At 45.4% G+C, this 15,568-nt stretch overlaps 1 protein-coding gene across 1 annotated transcript; it reads left to right on the forward strand.

Annotated features, from left to right (window-relative positions):
• Positions 1-10,649: 10,649 nt before the first annotated feature.
• Positions 10,650-12,588, forward strand: LOC125485659 (hemoglobin subunit beta-like). Its single transcript, XM_048609424.1, has 3 exons — positions 10,650-11,214; positions 11,454-11,646; positions 12,231-12,588. Exons 1-3 carry the CDS (start codon positions 11,123-11,125, stop codon positions 12,357-12,359), a joined length of 414 nt encoding a protein of 137 aa, XP_048465381.1. The 5' UTR covers positions 10,650-11,122; the 3' UTR covers positions 12,360-12,588.
• The last annotated feature ends 2,980 nt before the right edge of the window (positions 12,589-15,568 follow it).

Raw genomic sequence — 15,568 nt, forward strand, 5'->3', positions numbered from 1 at the left:
AGGTCACGTTGCAGCTGTACAAAACGCTGGTGCGGCCGCACTTGGAGTATTGCGTACAGTTCTGGTCACCGCATTATCGGTAGGATGTGAAAGCATTGGAAAGGGTGCAGAGGAGATTTACCAAAATGTTGCCTGGTATGGAGGGAAGGTCTTATGAGGAAAGGCTGAGGGACTTGAGGCTGTTTTCGTTAGAGAGAAGAAGGTTAAGAGGTGACTTAATAGAGACATAGAAGATGATCAGAGGATTAGATAGGGTGGACAGTGGGAGCCTTTTTCCTCGGATGGTGATGGCTAGCACGACGGGACATAGCTTTAAATTGAAGGGTGATAGATATAGGACAGATGTCAGAGGTAGGTTCTTTACTCAGAGAGTAGTAAGGGCGTGGAATGCCCTGCCTGCAAAAGTAGTAGACTCGCCAACTTTAAGGGCATTTAAATGGTCATTGGATAAACATATGGATGATAATGGAATAGTGTAGGTTAGATAGGCTTCAGATTGGTTTCACAGGTCGGTGCAACATCGAGGGCCGAAGGGCCTGGACTGCGCTGTAATGTTCTATGTTCTATGTTCTATGTTCTATGAAATACAAAGTGTTGTGAAGAAACTCGACAGAATTGGCAGCTCTGGGGGGAAAGAGAAACAGAGTTAACAAGTTTAATCAAGACACAGATCTCAATAAAAACATATAATCAAAAAAGAACCCACTCTACTCACTATTGTAGATTTAGAAAAAAAAGTAAAGTTACACTTTAAAACTCGCCACTTAATTGCACTCCTGATGTAAGTTCCTCCGCACAGGTTTTCTCCGAGGTCAGCTGTGAATTTTGCTGTTTGTTTACTTTTCTTAGATATTTAAAACTAAACAGCAAATGCAGCAGCTGTGCAGATTCACTGCTGGGTCAGACAGCAGTGTAGGTCTCTTCCTCTGTTTGAATCACTTCCTATTTGGCCACTGCCATTGTCTCCCTTCGTCCTTTTTAAAGTGCCATTGTTTTGACCTTTTCTTCCCCAAATTTCCGAAACAATGCGACAGCTCATTAAACGGTAATTACTGCTCCTAGAATTTTGGGAAACCCGCTCCAACGTTGAAGATACTTCAAAAAAGTAGCAGCTCTTACAGCCACAACTTTTTCCCTTCCTCCATCTTGGATTACCCAGAATGACTATTGGAATACTGTGTGCAATTCCGGTCGCCCTGCTACAGGAAAGATGTTGTGAAACTTGAAAGGATTCAGAACAGATTCACAAGTTTTGGAGTGTTTGACATTTAGAGTGAGGCTGAATAGGTTATATTCCCTGGAGCATCGGAGGCTGAGGGGTGACCTTGTAGAAGTTTACAAAATCATGAGGGGCATGGATAGGCTAAATAGACAGGGTCTTTTCACAGGGATGGGGATGTCCAAATCTAGAGGGCATAGGTTTAAGGTGAGAGGGGAAAGATTTAGAAGGGAGCTAAGGGGCAACTTCTTCATGCAGAGGTTGGTGCGTGTAGGGACTGAGTTGCCAGAGGAAGTGCTGGAGGCTGGTCCAATTATAACATTTAAAAGGCATCTGGATGGGTACATGAATAGGAAGGGTTTAGAGGGATATGAGCCAAATGCTGGCAAATGGGACTAGATTTATTTTAGATATCTGGTCAGCATTGACAAATTGGATGGAAGGTTCTGTTTCTGTGCTGCACAGCTCTATGACTCTAATACAAGTGTCTTAACATTTCATTGGAAGTGGACAGTCCGAGCATATGAGAGCTGTAACAGTGTTGACAGGTGGCTTCATCATATAGATGGTAAGGTTACTCTGAGCAAAACACGAAGAGGACTGATCTTGATGCTGAACAAGTGTGAATGATAGCTTTGCGACAGTGAAAAATTTTTTGGTTTTGTTCAGAGCGAAGCCAAATGAACAAATGGTAGAAGGGGAAGGAGAATCCATATTTTTACGTTCAGTAACTGTCATAATGTGTCCATTGGCTTTGTTGATATTGTGCTGTACATGTACAATATGTCTTTGTTCATCATGCACATGAATATAGCATAGCCTTTATTGTCATGTGCACTCGAATGAGTGCAATGAAAAGTTTGTAATGTCGATGCTTAGCGCAATCTTAGGTACAGGGTACCTAGGTAAAGATACTTTAAGTGCTGTTACAGAATTGAAATAGTAAAAGAAAGACTATCATGGGAATACAGAATTTAAAATGTCCAGAATGATCATAAAATGTATCTTAAAAGTACTCTCATGTTATAATCCTTTCTCAGTGAGTCCATGATCACCAGTCTTCAGAACACAAGGCCTCGCTGCATCCACGCACCAGCCTCTATCCCGGACTTGCCTCCAGAAGTCATGCTTCCCGGCTGGATCTGCTCTGCTCCCACTCGGCTGCAGCCCGGCTCTCAGCTCGGACAGCGCATCTTATGCTGCTGCTCCAGTCGTGACTCGCTTCTGGGACACAGCCCACACTTGCACTGCTCCCGGTGCGACTCGCTTCTGGGACTTGTATCCCGTGCCGGGCTGGTTTCAGGCTCCATTGTACATTTCCTTCAGGTAGGGTACTTGAAGAAGTTAAACATTGGGGTGGTGGCTGGAGGAAAGCTGCAGGGCAAGGAAGAATCGAAAGGAAAAGGAGCTTGCGAGCAGAGGAGCTCTGGTTGAAGAGTCTTACACTGCTGCAGACTTAACCAGAAGGAGTAGGAGGAATATCTATACACCCCTACACATTGAAATGCTGCAGGCAGCATAAAGTCATGCTTCGTCTTTGTTCCTGCCACATTATACTCCATCTGCCAGATTTTTGCCAACTCACTCAAGCTGTCTGTATCCATCAACAACTTAATTATGTTTCCTTGAAAATGTATTTTCCTACCTACCTTGGTGTCATCTCTGAATTTATCTGCCATGGATTTGCACCTGTTAAAGTACAGACCACTGCAGATGTAACAAAATATATCCTGCCAATGAGATTCTGCCTACTTTCTGTGTTCTGCCAGCTTCAATTCATGCTTGTATATTATCCCATACACTATGAGGGGAATTATTTTGTGCAATAACTTTTGATATGCCACTGTATCAAATGCCTTCTGGAAACACACATACGGTGCATCTACACATACTCCTCTACCCGCATATCACATGTTACTTCCTCAGAGCTCCAGTAGATTTATCGAACATGATTTCCCTTTGACAAAACCATGTTGACACTTCCTGTTACATTGAGTTTTCCTTTGGGAGAAGCTATAATCTTTTTATGAATTGATTCCAACACATTCCTGATGACAGATATCAAGCCTGTAACTGGCCTGTAGTTTCCTGTCTTTTGCTGACCTCCCTTCCTCAGTAGGCTGTCCATGTTTGCTACTTTCCCATTCAAACGACTTGTCCTGAATCTGGTGATTTTTGGTAAAGTGACAGCAATGTACACATTAACTCAAAAGCCACCTTTTTTGAACACACTACGATAAAGTTCATCAGAACCTGAAGATTTGTCAGCCTGCATCTCCATCACTTTGCACTCTACTACTTCCATCGTGATTCCAATCTTGCTGAGAACCTCTCTCTGTTCCAACTCCTGATTTACAACTTTGAGTGGAATGAGTTTTATATCCTCCATAGCGAAGACTGAAGCAAAATATTTGTTCATTTCATTCACTATTTCCTTATTTGTGACAATTAACTCCTCATTCTTGCTGTCTGGAAGACATCATGTTTGATCTTATTGTTTCACTTGGCTTACTGTTGTGAAAATGCTTGCTGTCAGATTTTACATTCCTATTTTCCACATTTAGTCGTTCTCTACCAGAACGTGTTCAGCAACAATTTGCTCACTGATGTTCAATTAAGAGATCTCATTACAGTCTTGATCTAAACATGGAGAAAGAGCTGAGCTCCAGAGATGAAGTGAGATTGACTGTTCTTGACATCAATGAAGGATTTGGCCAAGTGGGGCATCAAGGTGTCGCAGAGAAGCTGCACATAACTGCATACGTTCCTGAGGATGGTGTCTTCAGCTCAATCATATTCAGTTGCTTCATCAATGATCTTCCTTCCTCAGAAGGTTCAAAGGGATGTTCACTGTTGATTGCACAACGTCCAACACCATTCTCAACTCCTCAGATATGGAGCAGTCTTTATCCAAATGCAGCAAAACTGAGGCAACTTTAGTTTGAGATGAACACTGGCAGGTAACAGGTGTGAGACAATGACTGTTGCCATCAAGAGGGAATCTAGGCATGACTCCTTAATGTTCAATGACATTACAATTACTGAAATCCCCTCCATCAACATCTTGGGAATGCTGGCCCAGGGGGCGGCAGATTAGCTCAGTGGCTAGCACTGCTGCCTCGCAACGCCAGAGATCTGGGTTTGATTCCACCCTCAGGTGCCTGTCTGTGTGGAGTTTGCACATTCTCCGTATGTCTTTGTGAGTTTCCTATGGGTGCTCTGGTTTCATCCTACAGTTCAATGAGGTACAGGTTAGGTGGATTGGTCGTGCTAAATTGCCCATCATGTGCAGGCTGGACAGATTAGCCATGGGAAATGTAGGGGAGGGGCTGGCTAGACACTCTTTGGCCTGCTAGTGTAGACTCAGTAGGCTAACTGGCTGTTGCTGTAGGGATTCTATACTATTAACAGGAAGCTGAATTGGACCAGCCATATTTATAGAACACCTACAGCAGCAGGTCAGAGGCAAAAAACGTCTGCAGTGAGTAACTCATCACCAGGCACCTCAAGGACTGTCCAACATTTACAATCAGCAATGTGATGGAATACTCTCCCCTTGCTTGGAATGGAGGTACCACCATTGATGCTCAAGAATTTTGACATCATCCAGGGCAAAGCATCCGGCTTGTTTGACATCCAATCTCTCCCACTAACATTCAATCCCCTGATCACAACGCAAAATGGCAGAAATGTGTACCTTCTACAAAAATCTGACCAAGGTTCCTCAAAAGACCCTGACAAATCATCAACCATTTTCAACAGGTACAAAGGTAGCAGCTGTACCACCATCTGACCGTTTCCCTCCAAATCATACACCACCTCTGGAACTTCATTGTTGTTCCTTCGGTGTTGATGGCTCAAAGTCCTGGAGCTCATCTTGCTAAGAGATTTGTGGAAGACCCAGCACAAAATGTATTGCAGTGGTTCCAGAATGCAGTTCACTAGCACCTTCTCAAGGATAATTATGGGCTGGTTTAAAAGCTTCTGTCTATAAAATGCAAACAAGAACATCCAGGACGATGAGGCTCTATCTAGTCTACAAGCTACAGTGTACAAACACTGTGGCAGCTGATCTAATCTGCTGTGACTGTGCTTTCTCAGACAATTTTACAACTTTGTGCTCGAGTGTCCTTCCATGTGGCTGAGTCCACACTGGGGGACCTGTGAGAGAAAGTAGTGAAGCTTAGTCCCGCAATTCATGGAGACACTTATTGTTGCTCATCAACATTTCTGAACATTACATTCAGTATTTGACATGTTTTCAAGGCCAGGCTTCCCACACCACTTCAGATCTAACCTCCACTTTCTTCAATGGCATCCACACCAAAATGGTGCCGATGGTGTCCTTTTATCAGTCACTCGATGGAATAGATGCACATCTGTGTCTGAAACTGTCTCTGTCACTGATAGCTCTCCATTGGAAGATGCTCTCCCTGTCTCTAGCTAATCCCTCACTTGCGGATGGCAAACTATGGTGGTCAGACATGTCCATTCCAGAGATAACAAGGTGTAGAGCTGGATGAACACAGCAGGCCAAGCAGCATCAGAGGAGCAGGGAGGCTGACGTTTCGGGCCGAGACCCTTCTTCAGAAGTGTGGGTGGGGAAGGGGATTCTGAAATAAATAGGGAGAGGGGAGAAGCGGATAGAAGATGGATAGAGGAGAAGATAGGTGGAGAGGAGACAGACAGGCCAAAGAGGCGGGAATGGAGCCAGTAAAGGTGAGTGTAGGTGGGGAGTTAGGGAGGAGGTAGGTCAGTCCAGGGAGGACGGACAGGTCAAGGGGGCAGGATGAGGTTAGTAGGTCGGAGATGGGGGTGGGGCTTGAGTTGGGAGGAGGGGATCGGTGGGAGGAAGGACAGGTTAGGGCGGCGGGGACAAGCTGGCCTGGTTTTGGGATGCAGTAGGGGGAGAGAAGATTTTGAAGCTTGTGAAGTCCACATTGATACCATTGGGCTGCAGGGTTCCCAAGCGGAGTATGAGGTGCTGTTCCTGCAACCTTTGGGGGGCATCGTTGTGGCACTGCAGGAGGCCCAGGATGGACATGTCATCTGAGGAATGGGAGGGGGAGTTGAAATGGTTCGCGACTGGGAGGTGCAGTTGTTTTGTGCGAACTGAGCGTAGGTGATCTGCAAAGCGGTCCCCAAGCCTCCGCTTGGTTTCCCCGATGTAGAGGAGGCCACAGCGGGAACAGCGGATGCAGTATACCACATTAGTAGATGTGCAGGTGAACATCTGCTTGATGTGGAAAGTCTTCTTGGCACTTGGGATGGGGGTGAGGGGGGAGGTGAAGGGGCAGGTATAGTACTTCCTGCGGTTGCAGGGAAAAGTGCCAGGTGTGGTGGGGCTGGAGGGGAGTGTGGAGCGGACAAGGGAATCCCGGAGAGAGTGGTCCCTCCGGAAAGAAGATAAGGGTGGGGTGCGAAAAATGTCTTTGGTGGTGGGATCGGATTGCAGAAGGCAGAAGTGTTGGAGGATGATGCGTTGGATCCGGAGGTTGGTGGGGTGGTACGTGAGGACGAGGGGGATTCTGTTTTGGTTGTTATTGCGGGGAGGGGGTGTGAGGGATGAGTTGCGGGAAATGTGGGAGACACGGCGGAGGGCGTTCTCGACCACTGAGGGGGGGAAGTTGCGGTCCTTGAAAAACGAGGACATCTGAGATGTGCGGGAGTGGAATGCCTCATCCTGGGAGCAGATGCGGCGGAGGCGAAAGATTTGGGAATAGGGGATGGCATTTTTGCAGGAGGGTGGGTGGGAGGAAGTGTATTCTAGGTAGCTGTGGGAGACGGTGGGCTTGAAATGGATATCGTTTTCCAGGTGGTTGCCAGAGATGGAAATAGAGAGGTCCAGGAAGGAGAGAGAGGTATCAGAGATGGTCCGGGTGAACATAAGGTTGGGGTGGAAGGTGTTGGTGAAGTGGATGAAATGTTCGAGCTCCTCGTGGGAGCACGAGGCGGCGCCGATACAGTCATCAATGTAACGGAGGAAGATGTGGGGTTTAGGGCCAGTGTAGCTACGGAAGAGGGATTGTTCCACGTAACCTACAAAGAGGCAGGCATAGCTTGGCCCCATGCAGGTACCCATGGCCACCCCCTTTGTCTGTAGGAAGTGGGAGGAATTGAAAGAGAAGTTGTTGAGGGTGAGGACGAGTTCGGCTGAGCGGATGAGGGTGTCAGTGGAGGGGGACTGGTCCGGCCTGCGGGACAGGAGGAAGTGGAGAGTCTTTAGGCCATCTGCATGGGGAATGCAGGGGTATAGGGACTGGACGTCCATTCCAGAGACAGGTTTCAATGTGGGGAAAGGGTTCAAACCCTGATAACCATGGAGTAGCCAGCTCCTCTAAACCTGTTCTAATGTTGTGTCCTGCTTCTTATTCCCCTATATCTGCAATTCTGTGATCAACGTTGAACCCACATTCCACTTGCGTTCCGTCAATGAATGAATTTCAATGAGCCTGATATGTATTGACAGAAGAGGGAAGGTAAGGAAATTCCCATGGTGTGTACAGGATACTTTTCTGGCCCATTCTGTGCAACGCCCAACATAGAAAGAATTGCTATTGGATCTAGTAGTTGGGATTAATGTTGAGTCGTTGGAGAAGTAGCGGCAGGGAAAATCCCTGGTACTAGTGAGCATAATATTACAGAAAAGTGTATCTGCTTGATCAAAAAATATGTTCAGAGAATAACAAAAAGTTGAATTTGAGATGTTTAAAATTTATTCTTCAGACAATTTAGGCTAGGTCAGGATTTGTTGCCCATCCCGAACTGTCCCTGAGAAGGTGGTCTTGAGCTGTCTTCATAAACCGTTGCATTCTATGTCGTGTCGGTACACCCACAATGCTGTTAGGGTGCCTTAACCATTTCTTATTCCCTTCAGTCTATATATTTATATTTTATACATCGTTCTTAAATCGTGCTGATCCCTTAATAGATGGGATTAGTTAGTTCAGTTGGCAGGACTCCTGGTTTGCAAAGCAGAATGGTGTCAAAAGTGTGGGTTCAATTCCTGTACTGGCTGAGGTGACTCTTAAGGTCCTGCCTTCTCAACCTTACGCCTTAACTAAGGCGGGGTCACCTCAGAATAAACTTCCCACCAGCTTCCCACCAGTGGGACTATGGTGACTTTTCCTTTACCTCTCTCAATGGCACATGCACAATGTTATAGTCTTTGCCAATTCATCTGGGTGATGTTGTTTCCCCAGGGAGTGTTGTTCTTGTGTCACTTCTTGTTGCATTGATCGCCATTGTTGCTCTATTTCTGTTGTTGAGGTTGCTGTGCAGTCCAGGTCTGATGGTTAACCTGTGACCTGTGTTGGTGGTGAGTTCACTTCTTCCTGGTCAGCCAGCTGCAGCTGAGGGAAGTCCCTACAGTTGCGTGTACATGCCGTTGGTTGTGAGGTACATCTTCCATCACATATCTTCAAGGTGACAATATCTCCACACAGAAATCAAGTCGCCACTCGTTCTAGTTTCTCTTGAGAACATTGAAGATTTGCACCAAGACTGACCTTCGAATGACCATCCCTGGTCGCTCTCAAGAAGATGGTGATGTGCTAGCTTCTTGATGTGCTGTCGTCAATTTTCACTTGTCATTAGCAATGGAGTTCGAGGATTTTGACTCAGCGACTCTGAAGGAATGGTGATGCATTTCCAAGTTTGGATGGTGAGTGGTTTCGTTGGGAGTTACATGTGTTCATATTCCTGAGTATCTGCTGCCTTTGTCCTTCAATGATGGAAGTGACCCTGGGTTTGGAAAGTGCTGGTGGAGGAGCCTTGGTGAATTTTTATAGTGTATCTTGTAAATAGTACACATTGTTGCTATTGAGCATCCGTGGTACAGGGAGTGAAGTTCGTAGATGTGATGCCAATCAAATAGGGTGCCATTGAATATCAAGTGGTGATGGCTTGATTCCATCTTGTTGCAAATGGTCATTGCCTGGCACTTGAGGAGCACGAATAATACTTGCCACTTTTCAGCCCGAATGTCGATATTGCCCAGGTTTTTCTGCATTTGAACATGGACTGTTTCAGTGTTTGAGGAATTGGGAATGATGTTGAATATTGTAAAATCAATGCGAACATTGATAGTTCTGACCTTACAATGGGGGGAAGGTCATTAATGAGGCATCTGATGATGGTTGTACCTCAGACACTACCTTGAGGGCTTCTTGCAGAGATGTCCTGGAGCTTAAATGACTGACTTCCACCAACCAAGGCCATCTGCCTATGCTCTAGAACTGACTATAAGTAATTGTAGACATTTCTCTTGACTCTCATTGAATCCAATTTTTCTAGGAGCCCTTGCTGTCATGCTTAAACAAATTCAGCCTTGATGTGAAAAGCAGTCACTCCCACCTCACCTCTAGAGTTCTTATTTCCATGTTTGCATCAAGGCTGTAATCAGGGGATGTGTGGCCATGGCAGAACCCAAAACTGAATGTTATTTGGCAGGTCTTTGCGGAGTACGTACTACTTGATAGCACTATTGATGGCCCCTTCCACCACTTTGATGATCATCAAGAGTTGACTGTTGAAGTAGCATTTATTCGGGTTAGATCTGTCCTGCTTTTTGAGGATAGGACAATGTTGTAACTGGCTTGCCCTGGACCACAGCAATGTTTTGAGATAGATAGGTTCTTGGTAGGTAAGGGGATCAATGATTATGGGGAGAAGGCAGAGCAATGGAATTGAGAAACATATCAAACATGATCAAATGGCATTTGGTCAAATGGCCTAATTTTGCTCCTATATCTTGTGGTTTTATGGCCTTATGAACTAAAACACATCTTTTGTCCCATTGTCAGAATGTTGTTCAGGCTCATAGACTTTGCAGTATACACTGCTTCCAGCCATTTCTCAATATCATGTGGAATGAATTGAATTGACTGGGGACCTCCAGAAATCTGGCTGAACCCAACTTGTCTGGTTGACTGTAGCTCCTATCTGCAGACACAGAGCCCCAAACTCTGCTGGGACCAAACCCCTGACTGATCATGGCTAACTGCTTTGACTGGAATTGGAAAAGCTACTAGATTGACTACGGCAGTGCCCCCTGATGGATCACCTTTGGTCCCAATGAGGACTTGTCCTATTTGACATTCAGACATGGTAATTGTTTGAAGAACATGTAGTATGCTTGTCACAGAGATAATTACGTTGTTGACTGACACAGACTCAATGGGTTGAAGGGCTTTTTCTCCTGGCTGTAGATCTCTATGTCTATGACATAAGAAGTTCACTCACAGCGTGGCAGAATGGTGCACAGCAACATTAGTCAGCCACTTGTCTGTTCAGTGCTCCCTGAAGTGACAAGCTGCCTACTTCACCCTCTGTGTGAACAAGCAATACAGACGCCAGAGCCTGGTAGCCTGGGAGTGAGCACAAAGAGTGAGCTGTAAGAAATGAGACTCAGTGTCGTGGGATGTTGATTTGGCAAGGCTGGTGGTTTGCTGGTGCCAACTTGTCTGCATGAAGTGTGCAGAGGAGGGCAGTGTCCATGGAGAATGCTGGGAAATGGTGGTGGTAAGGGCAGAGGTGGATGAGGATTCAGAGAAGCAACTGGTGAGAGTTGTGTCTCAGAGGTGTGTCTTAACATCTCTGAACGGGTTGCTTAACATAACTATTATTCAGCAAAACAGCATGACTCTCTTTGTGATGACTGGACAGAATTGAGGTAGGAAGGACTGATTAATGTTCAACATGCGGTTATCTTAATGCTGAAACAGAAGAGTGTTACCCAGTGATAGGGCATTGGGGTCCCACCCAGCCCAAAAAGATTCAGCCAATGACATTGGGATTTACCTTTGGGGAAGAGCCCTGATGCAGGCTATAAAATTAGACACAAACTGAGGATCAGCACAGCTTTTTTGTGTAAGGGAAAGCAGTGACCTCTCAACAGACAAAATGGTGCACTGGACTGACGTGGAGAGAAACGAAATCGAAGGCCAATGGAAGAAACTGGACAAGGTTACAATTGTTCATGAAAGCCTGGACAGGTACAGTGTAGCAAATTTTATTTTCGGTTGAATGTATCCCCTACGTTTACACAAGTTTCTTGTGCTGCATGTGTGTTGCTGCAGGATAGGGAAGTTCATATCAAAGGATTCATTGCAGTTCCAGTCAAACTGCTGTAAAATGTAGCTTTGTTGTAAAATATTCATTGATTAGCTTTGAGGTGTATAAATGCAAGTTGGAACTTGGCATTAGAATGAATCGTTACGCTTTTCCCTTGCAGGATGTTCCATGTCTTTCCTTGGACCAAACGTTATTTCGATAAACGGCCAAACTTTGTAGTTCATGAACATGCGAAAACAGTGTCAGATGCTCTGACTACAGCTGTCAACCATATGGATAAAGTTAAGGAGCAGTTTGCAGAACTCAGCAAGAAGCATGCTGACGTTCTACACATTGATTCTGGAAGCTTCCATGTAAGTACCAAGTCTTCACTTTTAAATATATGTTCCATTTCCATTGAAGTCATGTTGTAGCTTCAAGCTAACCCCGGGCTCAGCATTAACATGACACTCAGTCAACTGAGATTCCCTGGAAAAGGGGACATGTTGCACTGGGGGGTTTCCAGTGAGAGACTGCCTCTCCTTTCACTTTTGCTGCAAAGTCGAGTAAGTTCATTACATTGGAGGTGGAGTATGCAGGTCTGTAAAAATCAAACTGTAAAAATTCATCCTGTCCAACTTGATCTAATCAATGGCTCATAGGATGCTTTACAAGCTGATCTGAATGATTACTTATTACTGATTGGTCCATGGAGTTTTTGTTAAACATTGGGATTGGGGCATGTGGGACTTGAGCCGGGATTGTCTGCCTAAGAAGTGGCGATACTACCACTGTGCCACATAACCATACTATTCTGAGGACACAAGGATCTTTCCCTGTCGTGATTAATATATTTTCTGACAACATTCTAAGCTGCAGTAAGTTTTCAGTTTAACCTATTGGTGCACACTTTGTTTCCAATTAAATCAATGCTTTTTATTTCTGTTTCTCTTTCTAGTTGCTGACTGACTGCATTCTCATCTCAATGGCCTGTCACAAAAAGACAGGCTTCAGTCCTGAGGTCCAATGCACTTGGGAGAAATTTTTTAATGTGGTGGTTGATGCCATTTCGAAGCAGTACCATTAAATCCGCAATGAAAGAAACCTTTCATCTTCCATCAAGAAATGCAATTCATCATTATCAAAAGCTCTCAGCTCTTAAGGAATTGTCTCACAGCTTATGCTAAAATAAAGCTGATGAATTTTTGAAAATAATGCTCCTTTCTGTATCCTAATTCTAATGTAATTTCTGAAACTATCTCCATGCGTTTTCCTCCCATTGCTTAGAAATCCAATAAAGAATCAATATTACCTTACAATTGTCAGATTCTTTATTCAACTTTCAAGTAAACCTTAAACAAACATGAAATGACACAGTGAGATGAACATTCAGAATCCCTTTCTCAGTCAGTCCACTCATAACATATTAATTAAAGTTTTCAATTTTAGTCAACTTTTCACCAAGTCCGACTCTGTTTTGAATCCTGGGGACAGTGACTGCTCCTTCGGGGAATCCAGTCAGTATCACATTCCCAACAGTTTGGAAGATTGACAGCACACATTGGTGAGGGAAAGAGTCAAAATTAAATGATAACAAGGGATTTGGCACTGAGTGTTATTCACAGATAAGAATCATGTCTCCCTGATACCAGGGTAAACAATGTCACCCAGCAGGAACAGGACATACTGACAGAAATTATGTCCTTGCATTCAAGAGCATGAACAGACAAAGCATTCAGGAGTAAGGAGAAAGTTTATGGGTGAAATCTTACTGGTGCCTGAATGACATACGCCATGGTGCAAAATCTTCAAACATTGCATGAGAAATCAGGTGAGGTCTTTCTCAATGGCAAGAGCAGCTTACTGGATTTTCAAAGTTCCAGGAGTTGAAACAAGACAGACGTCGCCTTTTCACAGGGATAATCATTTGTTATCAGTGCCACTAACTGCGATTCACATTTCTTTAATAATCAGTTCTTTCTCCTACGTGCTGTTGCAAGGAAACCAGACATCCCCAATTCCTGAAATGAAAGTCAGAGTGGGTACCTGGTGATGTGAGCTCATTACTTGCTCCCTCGGACCACCATCTTGGGCAGCTAGCACCAGCATCTCAGGCTACACTTTGAGGGCAGTGGCTACATTGTACCCCTTGTGTCTGGCTGCCAACTTGTGCCAGACTCCCTGCATCTTAATGACCATAAAACGTAGGAATAGACGCGGGCCACTTGGCCCATCGCATTCTGCAAGGAGATCAAGGCTGGTCTGATCATCATCAACACCACGTTCCTGCCCTTTCCCCACAACCCTTACTGATTAAACATCTGCGTACCTCTGCCTCAAGTGCACCTAATGACCCAGCCTTGAAAGCCCTCTGTGGTAAAAGAACTTCACATAATCACTTCCCTCCGAGAGAACTAATTCCTCCTCAACTTTCTCTTAAAAGTGTGACCCTTTACTCTGAGATTATATCCTCTGGTCCTAGACTCTCCTGCAATAGGAAACAACCTTTTTTTGAGTCGACTTTGTCAAATCCATTTCAAATCTCGTAGGTTTCAAGATCATCACCCTTCATTCTTCTATATTCCAACGAATTCCTCAACCACTACTTGAAAGACAGTCTTTCCATACCTGGCATCAGCCTAGTGAACCTTCTTTGGACTGCCAACAATACTTATCTTTCCTCCGATAAAGTGCCCAAAACTATTCACAGTATTATAACTGTGGTCTGACTAGTATTTTGCATTGCTCTGTCAATACCTCTCTCCTTTCACATTCCATTTCCTTTGAAACAAAGGCCAGCATTCTCTTCGCCTTCCCTATTACCCCCTGAATTCACAATGCTAACTTTTTGTGATTCACGAATGAGGACTCGCAAAGCCTTGCCATTCACAGCATTAGGAAATCTGATCAGCATGGACAAGTCGGGCCAAAGGGCCTGTGCCTGTCCTATATGACTCTATAACTCTTTAATTGTTCAAAATGGGGTACACTGGCACGTCTGATGGAAAGGCTGGTGGGAGGGCATTGTATGCAGGGACAGACACGCAGCTCACAGATGGGATTAGGGTGCATTTCTTGGCTGCTTGCCTTCTTTCTCAGTACTCCCTTGTGTGGAGTCTGCCTGGATGCCTGTAGCATCTTTATCTTCCTTTGTTGGGAGAATTTGCCCCAGCGTCCCCATCACCCACACCACCTCAGGCAGAGCTGCAAGGTTATCTTGCCTTGACATTTAGCACAGGTACAAAGCCAGGAAGCTTGCCCTGGTTGGCAGCAGTTCTCAAGTCAAGTCAAGGGATAACACCCTTTGGCCAGAGGAGGGGTCCTGACACAGTAAGTCAAAGACAGCCACTGATACCACACCAGGGGCTTTCGCACAATCAGCTCAGGTGATGAAGGCCACGTCACTCTCCACATAACGGGGGTGAAGAACAGAACATTGGGCAGCCCACCACCCGTCTCAAAAGATTCTGCTCTCTTGTGGGCTGTTTCCTGAGAGTGACAGACAGGGAGTTAACAAGGGAAATGTAAGTGGGTTGCGCTGCTGTCATTGCTAGTGTGGGTGAAAATGAGAGAGCACCATAGAAGGCATGCAGGGTTAGTGCTGTGGGATGGGGTGGGGCGGTGGTGAGGTTGCAGAGGGTGAGAGCAAGTGAGGGAAGATGTGAGAGTGGGCGCAGCACAGAAGGTCATTAATGTTTCTTTCTACCCTGTTAAGCGTGCCGCCAGACAGCTGAGGTCGTACTGACCTGGGGAAGTAAGCTTGGACCGATTACTATCGGATTTACCTACAGTGTACGGAACCCACATTGCTATTGCACGTAGGCAACAGCTAATATTTTTGTTCTCCAGCCTCTCCAACCTTCTGGCTCAGAGGCATGTACACTACCAACTGGACCATAACTGAGGCTGTAAGACGTAGCTTGAGAAATAGCTGATGAAGGCAAGGTCAGCTGGGCAAAACTGGCAAGGCCAGACCCTGATTGATAAAGCTGGTGATGCTGCAGTTCAGGGAGCGTCGATAAGTGAGCCATTGTAGTTGCTGTCGGTATGGGGACACGAGACAGCTAAAGAGTGCGACTAGATCTAAACAAAGTAACAGAAATCATTAGCTGGTATAAGGAGAGTTCATACCCTGGGAAGTCCACTGGGTGAGGTCAGTAAGTTAGGCCCCAGGGGCTGAAGAAGGGGTTTAATGAATGAATCCTAATGCATGAGGCTGATGAGAACAGAGTCCAGTGGTGAGGCTGGAAAGCCTGGGGCCTGGGGAGCGAGGCTGGTGAGACCAGGGCCTGGAAG

The sequence above is a fragment of the Rhincodon typus genome, chromosome 21 (assembly GCF_021869965.1).
Source record: "Rhincodon typus isolate 14 chromosome 21, sRhiTyp1.1, whole genome shotgun sequence".
Lineage (NCBI taxonomy): Eukaryota > Metazoa > Chordata > Chondrichthyes > Orectolobiformes > Rhincodontidae > Rhincodon > Rhincodon typus.